General features: G+C 44.9%; 1 protein-coding gene across 1 annotated transcript; it reads right to left on the bottom strand.

The window, feature by feature from the left end:
* Positions 1–7,951: 7,951 nt before the first annotated feature.
* Positions 7,952–9,172, bottom strand: LOC138885651 (uncharacterized). The gene is made up of 2 exons (XM_070166624.1): positions 8,855–9,172; positions 7,952–8,608 (listed from the first exon to the last, which is right to left on the bottom strand). The coding sequence occupies exons 1-2, from the start codon at positions 9,170–9,172 to the stop codon at positions 7,952–7,954; spliced, it is 975 nt and encodes a 324-aa protein (XP_070022725.1).
* Positions 9,173–9,613: the final 441 nt, after the last annotated feature.

Genomic DNA, 9,613 nt, shown 5'->3' with positions numbered 1-9,613 from the left:
TTTCTCAATTTCTTTGGTCATTGTGGAACCCAAACTCACACATCCTCGACATTCCCTAAGTGAACCTCACCTTTTTAGAGTATTTGCACACAAATCGAGGTGAATGGACTTCTCTCTCATCTCTCACAAAGAAAAGGCCCTAAGCCCGACTCTAAGTACCATATGTTTGCCCCTTATGTAAGTATCCACTAATGTAGGCTTCCCTCAACTCAAGATCATATAGGGCTTTTGAGGAGTCATTGTGAAGGCTTTGGGTAAAGGTAGGACATGTTTTTGTTCAAATGGGTTCAATCTTCCCTTAAACACTTCTTTTGATTTATTTTGGCACACTTTCTTGACTCAATTGAGTAATTCACTTCTTTCAAGGGGTTAGAGAGACATATTGTCACTCTTTCTTTTGCAATTTAAACCCTTTCTCCTTTTTACCACTTTTCCACACCTTTTCACTTTTTTGTTGTCCTTGGATTCCCTTTCTGGTTCTTATTCATTTTTGTCTTTCTTTTTGTCTTTTTCTCTTTTTCATTGCCTTCCTTTTCTTTTGATTTTGCGCCTTTTTACCACATTGATACCTTTCTTGTCTCTCCCCCCAAACTTAGACATTTGCCATTTACTCAAGGGAAGATTTGGGTGCCAAGAGAGGGTCTCATTAAGAACGGGTATAGGCTTGTAGCTTGGTTTATGAAAGAAAAAGGTTTAAGGCTCAAAAGGGGTGAACTAGGGATTATTTCATTGGTAGGTCATGGGAATAGTTCAAATTTTGCATTTTGGATCAAGGAGAGCCTATAATCACGTCTCAAGTCAAGTTCCACCTATGATTTTGCCTCAACAAACATTCAGGGCAAGTTCTAGACCATCGGCTTGGTACTTGGATTCACGATTCAAATTCTCACTATACACACTCAAGGATTGCCAAAGACGTAGTCGAGGGCCCACAACGACCTTAGATATGATTCAAGCGCACAATGGCCCAAAATGACCACATGATGATTGTTTGGTCAACACAAGAGTCTCAAGGCCACAACTTTCACCATCCTAAACACAACATAATGTCTTTGACCATAGGATCAAAGGCAAATGTGCTAGGCCCAAGTGAAGCTTTGCCTGAGGTACCCTTAACTACAAAAACTTGAAAATCAAAAAGAAAAATCAAAAACGGACTCAAACCCTTAAGAAGGTTGTCACACCATCTATCATTGGGAAGAGCCACCCGGTTCACACAACACTCTACCCTTGGAAAGAACCGTGGCATTAAGAAAACCAAGGGCTTATTGCAAACACCAAAACAAAACAAAAAGGCTACGAACCTGACTTTGCAACTAAAACGAAAAAATTTAACGAAAAATAGAAAACCAAAATGAAAACCGAATGAATATGTACAAAAGGGGAGTAGAATATACAACCAGAGGGAATAAATATATACATAGAGTTTAAGAGCATCTAGAATGAATAGTTATATACAAGCCATCTACAACTACGAATGTGCTGAAAGTAAAAGAATATATACAATAATCCAACAGTCAATCAAAATAGTAGGGCCACACCCCCACGAATAAAAGCTAGCATTGTCCCCAATGCTAACCATCAAAATAAGCACCAAAATGAAAGAAAGGATATAGAAAGGCCCCTCAAGCCTCATCCGTCACCCTGTGCTAGTCAGTGGCTCCTAAGTCCTCTGTACTGGCGGGGACCTCAGATTGGTCCCCGGCCTACTGCTGCTGTGCTGCTGGGACAGGTGCCTACTCAAGAACTGGCTCATCAACTGGTGGGGCAGTGGAGTGACTCTCCTGAACCGGTGCTACCTCAATCACAACTCCCTTAGTGCTAGGGAGTTTCCTCTTCTTCCTCGGCCTCTGCTCCTCCTCCTGTACCTGTGCTAGTGCTGGCTCTACAACCGGATCCCCAAATAGTAGGTCAATTGGCAACTGATCCGCCATGAGCTTGTCTACATCCACTCTCAACTGTGTCACCGACTCTTTGGAAGCCTTCTTCTTCCTCAGCTTCTTGTTCTCCCGAGCCAATTTATCCAATGCTTTGCTATGTGCTCCAACCGCCTTAGTCAAGGCATCCTGCATCGCCATCATCTTTTCCTAGTTGGCCAGGATCTTCTTCAATGCATCCTCAATGGAGGAAGGAATCTCAACAGTAACTGGTGCTCCCTGTGCCTGTACAATAGTGGTCAATGAAGACAACTTGGATGTCGCAGCTGACATCCAGTTGTTCAAACTGGAAAGGGAATGGGTGAGTTGGTTTGCGGTGAATCGGCGAGTCTTTGATGAAGGGACTATCGGGTCAGTTGCAATAGAAGGACCAGCTGCTGACGACGGACCTGGAGACAATGCCTCATCAGTAGCAGGAATGGTGGAAGGCTCACTGGGCTGCTCAATAACCGCTGGCTCCTCAGACTGGCCAGGTGCGGTGGAAGTGGATGCCACATTCTTCTTGCCCCTCTTCGGGTTGTCTGGACCCAACTGACTATACCATGAGTAGGGGCCACCGGAGGTACCTTGACATCATATTTCTTTTTCTTCACTTTCAATTCTCTAAAGTACAAAGAGAGTGTGTTTGGGAAGGGGTACTTTGTTTGGGTCTCATTACCAACTGTAGAAATCACTCTCGACATAATATTACCCACATTCAGAGGGAAACCCGCCATGATAGATGCTACCAAGACAGCACGAGGAAGGGGAATGGAGTGATCATGTGTAGACGTGTCAAGTCGACTACACACGAAAGTTCACCACTCTTTGGCTTCAAAGTTCAGGGTGTTCCTAAAGATCTTTTCTTGTGCTTTCAACCAGACTGGGACTGTAACCGGGGCTGCCAAGTGCTCGGCCAACCAAAGACGAACCTCCTCTTTCATTGCTAGCTTTTCTAAATATTGTGATTCATCCTCTTCTTCGAACCCCAGGAATTCATTCAATGATTTGCCATCACACACAACTGTCTTGTCCCTTACTTTAGTTGTTTTTGAGTCCCGAACTACATGGTGAACATTGCTGTAGAACTCCTTCACCATATGCTCATTCGCCATCTCAACACGTTCTTTGAAGAAGCTCCAACCCTCTCTAGTGCGGAATTGTGCTTGCACATGAGGGTTGACAGGGACAAGATCGGCATGTATGAACTTCCTCTCCGGAATTAGTTTCCTTTTGGGCCACCACTCCCGGAATCTGTGGAAAGCAACCTCACTAACAAACTTGTCTGTCCATGCCTCCGGTTTTCTAGTACGCTCTATCCCCCCGACCTGTGGCTCACCTCCCTCAGCATACCCTCCACTCTCCCCTGATAATGAAGTTGTGGGAGATGTGGCGTATTGTTCTTCTTCTCTTGCTACGGACTCATCAGACGAGTCCGAGATGACATTAACCGACTTCTTAGAGGAGGCTACATTACCATGATCCGGGGAAGGGGAATCATGGAGCTGAAATGAAGTGGACATGTGGGAGGGGGTAGACTCTGAGGTAATGCTCCGTGAAGGTGCATACTCACTCCCGTGGTATGAGATGCAGCTCTATCAGCTTCCCGGATTATCTTTCGGGTTTTCTTTATCAATTCCCTGGTTTTTGGAGTGAGTTTCACAATCCTCTTGCTTTTCCTCCCTCGGGAGGAACCACCTCTCCCGGGTTGTTTTTCTTTGCCTGCTCGTTTTTGAACCATTGTCTGCAAGGAATACATGTCTAACATTGTTAGTAGAAGCACATAAGGTGAAGTAGACTATTAAGTTGAATGCAAAGAATGCAGACACAGTGACACAGACAGAGGGGCATGGACCGCACCAAAAGGCACGCGGTCCGTGCAATATACTGACACCCATACATACCTTTCTGAATAAACCGATGCGGACCGTACAGAAATGGCACGCTGCCGCGTTGGTTCAGCGCAGACTGCACAGAAATGGTACGCGGTCCGCGTAGGTGAAATACCCAAATGTTGACATCTCTGAACTCTTCACACGCGGTCCACACTGTTTTGGATCGCGGCCGCGCTGGGCTCACACGGACCGCACACAAATGGCATGCGGACCACGTAGAGAGGTTCATCATCTCTTAACCAGAGTCACGCGGACCGCGCACAAATGCTGCACGGTCGTGTAGGGCTAATTTAACTGAGCCGGGTGTTTGTTCAATTAAATCCATTTTTTGTTCACCTTTGTGGGTCCTAAGTGTCCCTACTCAGTTATTTAACAAGATTCCATGCCCATGATTAAACAAAAAACACAAAAATCTAAGCTAACAGTTAAACTAAGAAGAAAAAGACGAAAGTAAGAAGTTACACTAGTAAAAAGCATTTAAACAAAACAAAAATTAGACTATGATTGAAATGAATGAGAGTTGTTACCAGGGATTAATGAGATTTCAACTATGTGCACAATTAGTCTTGATGAACAGTGAAAATAATAGTTCAGGTGTAAATTTGGCGAAAAGGTTAAAATGAGGCCCAAGGCCTCTATTTATAGAAAAGCCCTGGGACCCAGTACGTACCTACCAGCGCGGCCGCACAAAAAGGGACGCGGACCGCACTGGATTTTACATCCTACACATTAGCTGTTCAATCCACGCGGACCGCACTATTTTGGTGCGCGGCCGCGTGGAAGTCTTCAGAGACTTGATACTTTCAGCCATCCCAGCGCGGACGACACTGCTTTGGTGCATGGCCGCGTGGGAACTTTGTCAGAGAGCATGTAATTTTGGGTCCTCCAGCGCGGACCGCACAGAAATGTCACACGGCCGCGCTGGGTCTTCTGGGTCTTAACCCTTCAGCTGCTCAAACCTACGCGGACCGCACTGTTTTACTGCGCGGCCTCGTAGGCAATATTCAGAGACTGACTATTTTGCACTTTTGCCCTGCACTGGTTCAACATTATCCCTGCAACACTTCACAAACTATCAGCTCAAAAATCGTACTCTACAACAGAAAAACAAAGAAAAAGAAAAAGACATGGGTTGCCTCCCAAGAAGCGCCTGATTTAACGTCGCGGCACGACGCATGTTACCATCACAGTCATTTCAAATGAATGAGTGCCACCACGTGGCTGTCATCAATCTTGCCCAAATAGTGCTTGACACGATGCCCATTGACCCGGAAAACTTCACCATTCTTATTTTTGAGATCAATGGCACCAAAAAGAGTTACACCAACCACTTCAAATGGGCCGCTCCACTTAGACTTCAGCTTGCCCGGAAATAACCTCAACCGGGAGTTGAAAAGAAGAACCATGTCACCAACTTTGAATTCCTTCCCTCGGGCATACTTGTCGTGAAGGTACTTCATCTTGTCCTTATACAAGGACGAGCTTGAGTAAGCATGAAACCTAAACTCATCAAGTTCATTCAATTTCTCAACTCGGAGATTTGCAGCGACATCCCATTATAAGTTCAACTTTTTCAGGGCCCACATAGCCTTATGTTCCAATTCTACTAGAAGATGACAATCCTTCCCAAACACCAACCGATACGGCGACATACCAATCAGAGTCTTGAAAGCTGTACGATAAGCCCAAAGAGCATCATCCAATTTCTTCGACCAGTCGGTCATATTTGCATTGACAGTCTTGGATAAAATACTCTTGATTTCACGGTTTGACACCTCAACTTGGCCACTCACTTGAGGATGATAAGGAGTGGTCACCTAGTGATTTACCCCATACTTGGCTAGCAACGAGTCAAAAGCCCGGTTGCAAAAATGAGAACCCCCGTCACTAATGATAGCACGTGGAGTGCCAAACCTCGTGAAGATACTCCTTTTCAAGAACGCCACCACACTTCGAGCATCATTATTTGGAAAAGCTATGGCCTCAACCCATTTCAACACATAATCAACCGCTACCAAGATGTAGGTGTTGCCACAAGAACTTAGGAATGGTCCCATAAAGTCTATCCCCCAAACATCAAAAATGTCAACCTCTAGAATCGTGTTAAGGGGCATCTCATATTTCTTCGAAATTCCTCCGGCACGTTGGCATTCATCACATATTTTCACAAAGTCACCGGCATCCTTGAACAAAGAAGGCCAATAGAAACCACAACTCAACACTTTAGACGTTGTTCTTGTCCCGCCATGATGGCCACCATATGGCAAAGAGTGACAATCTTCCACAATACTCAATTGCTTTTCTTCGGGAACACACCGGCGAATTACACCATCGGTGCAAATTTTGAAAAGATATGGCTCATCCCAATAGTAGTCCAAACAATCCCGCTTGAGCTTCTTCCTTTGGTTAGAAGAGAGCTCATACGGAACCACACCAGTAATAAGATAATTGGCAATGTAGGCAAACCATGGCATGTTTAGCATTGAAACCGAGAGGAGTTGTTCATCCGGAAAAGCATCATTTATCTCAAGGCCGTCCAAAGGCCTCCCTTCCTCCTCCAATAAAGACAAGTGGTCCGCCACTTGATTTTCATTACCCTTTTTATCAACAATCTCCAAATCAAATTCTTGAAGAAGAAGCACCCATCTCATTAACCTCGCTTTTGAATCTTTCTTCATCATCAAGTACCTAAGGGCGGCATGATCGGTATGAATAATCACTTTTGTTCCCATAAGGTATGGGCAAAACTTCTCCATAGCAAAAACAATAACAAGCAATTCCTTTTCGGTGACCGTGTAGTTCCTTTGAGATTCATTCATTGTCTTACTTGAGTAGTACACCAGATGGAACATTTTGTTGATTCTTTCGCCCAAGACCAGCCCCACCGCAACATCACTAGCATCGCACATGAGCTCAAGTGGCAAGCTCCAATTTGGTGCGGTAATGATGGGGGTAGTCGTCAACTTTTGCTTTAGAAGCTCGAAAGCCTCCATACATCTCTCATCGAACACATATTTGGCATATTTCTCTAGTAATTTACACAACGGGTTAACTACCTTAGAAAAGTCTTTGATGAATCTTCGGTAAAAACCCACGTGTCCAAGAAAATTCCTCACCCCTTTGACAGAAGTAAGGGGAGGGAGCCTTGAGATAACCTCAATTTTTGCCTTACCAACCTCAATCCCTCTTTTTGAAATTTTGTGACCCAACACAATTCCTTCTTCTACATAAAATGGCATTTCTCCCAATTGAGAACCAAGTTTGTGTCTTCGCATCGGGCCAACACACGATCCAAGTTTTGCAAGCATTCACCAAATGAGTCCCCAACCACACTAAAATCATCCATGAAGACCTCCAATATGTCCTTCACCATGTCAGTGAAGATTGCCATCATACATCGTTGGAAGGTCGCCGGTGCATTACATAAAATCCAAATGGCATTCGAGAGAAGACGAATGTGCCATAAGGACATGTGAAGGTTGTCTTTTCTTGGTCTTCGGGGCAATGAGAATTTGGTTATAGCCTGAATACCCATCCAGAAAATAATAGAAAGCCCAGCCCGCAAGACAATCAAGCATATGGTCCAAGAACGGCAATGGGAAATGATCCTTTCTAGTCACCTTGTTCAACTTCCGGTAGTCTATGCATACCCTCCAACCCGTCACAGTACGAGTCGGAATAAGTTCATTGTTGTCATTGGTCACCACCATCATTCTTCCCTTCTTCGACACACATTGTACCGGAGAAGTCCACGAATTGTCAGAAATTGGATACACCACACCGGCGTCAAGCCACTTGATGACATCCTTTTTGACCACCTCTTGCATGGCCTCATTGAGTCCTCTTTGATGTTCAAGAGACGGCCTAGCATCATCCTCCAATATTATCTTGTGCATGCAAAACGCGGGGCTAATACCCCGAATATCCGCCAACGTCCATCCAATCGCCCGCTTGCGCTTTTGAAGAACCGCCAAAGTGGCGTCAACCTGCACGTTAGTCAAGCAAGAAGAAAGAATAACCGGTAAAGTGAAATTAGGACCAAGAAATTCATACATGAGGTGAGGAAGAAGTGGTTTCAACTCCAACACCGGTGTCTCCTCAATAGATGTCTTGGTGGGTGGAGTTTTGCGATTTTCAAGATCAAGAGATAACTTCTCTCAGTTCATAAGAATATGAGCCCATGCCATGTAATTCGTTCACACACTCCACCCTTATAGCATCATCATCAACATCCATGTTCAATAGCACGGCCTCAAGTGGGTCCTCAACATTTTCCATTGCGCTCTTGTCATCCACTATCACCGCCGTGACAATGTCAACAAACGAACATACCTCGGTGCTATCCGGTTGCCTCATTGAATTGCATACGTGGAACACCACCTTTTCATCTCCAACACGGAAGGTCAATTCTCCCGCTTCCACATCAACCAAGGCCTTCCCCGTAGCTAGGAATGGCCTTCCAAGAATGATAGGCACCTCGAAATCCACTTCGCAATCCAAGATCACCAAATCGGCCGACAATATGAACTTATCAACACAAACAAGGACATCATCAATAATCCCCAAAGGCCGCTTCATTGACCGGTCCGCCATTTGAAGCCTCATAGAAGTTGGACGAGGTTGTCTGACACCCAAGGTTTTGAAGACCGAATATTGCATGAGATTGATACTTGCCCTCAAGTCACATAGGGCTTTTGCAAAATCGGCACTTCCAATGGTACATGGTATTGTGAATGCTCCGGGATCCTCAAGTTTCGGAGACATAGAATGCACAATTGCGCTCACTTGATGGGTTATCTTGATTGTCTCACACTCCATTGATCTCTTTTTTGTAACCAAATCTTTCATGAACTTTGCGTATCCTGGCGTTTGCTCGAGTGCCTCCACCAAAGGCACGTTGGTAGTCAAACTCTTCATCATTTCAATGAATTTCTTAAATTGGTTGTCACCCTTTTGCTTGGCCAACCTTTGAGGATATGGCGGAGGAGGTCTAGGCAAGGGTGCCTTGGCTTTTGGCTCTACCGGTTCGGGCATATCAATGACGTGTTCCCTAGACGGGTTCACGGCCTCTTGAGTCTCCTCCTCACCCTCATCAATTTCAATTATCACATCATCACTTGCACTTTGATCAATAACATCCTCAACTACCAACGGGATCTCATCATTTCGTAACTCATCTTCATCTACCGTAACTTGGTTTCCTCGTGAGGCATGCACATCACCGCCTCTTCCACTTTGCGTTGTCACTTCCATCACATGATTATTGTGCCCATCCTTGGGGTTTACTACCGTATCACTTGGTAGAGCACCCTTTGGGCGAGTATTTAAAGACTGAGAGATTTGGCCTAATTGCACTTCCATGTTACGGATAGATCTGTTATGCGAAGCTAATTGGGCCTCGGAATCTTGGTTCTTTTTCATCATCTGCTCGAACATGCTTCCAATTCTCCCCATATCTCTTCCGGACGAACTCGGACCTTGAGAAGGAAAGGGGGTTGGATTGTTCGGTTGTTGGTACATGGGGCCCCTTTGAAAATCTTGCCCCCGGTTGCCTTGGTTCCCGCCATTGTTCCACCCTCCTTGATTGTTGTTGTTTCCCCAATTATTGTTATTACCATGCCAATTTCCTTGGTTTCCTTGATTACCCCAATTGATGTTTTGGTTGTTGTTATTCCAATTACCTCCGCCTTGTTGTTGATTTCCCCAATTACCTTGAGGACGCCATTGTTGGTTTGAGGAGTTACCTCTATTCCCTTGATAGTTGTTGACATATTGGACCTCTTCGCTTTGATCCTCATAGCA

Source organism: Nicotiana sylvestris, chromosome 2, assembly GCF_000393655.2.
Source record: "Nicotiana sylvestris chromosome 2, ASM39365v2, whole genome shotgun sequence".
In the NCBI taxonomy this organism is placed as follows: domain Eukaryota; kingdom Viridiplantae; phylum Streptophyta; class Magnoliopsida; order Solanales; family Solanaceae; genus Nicotiana; species Nicotiana sylvestris.
Note: the sequence above shows the minus strand (reverse complement) of the source record. Positions and strands in the feature narration are given on the sequence as shown.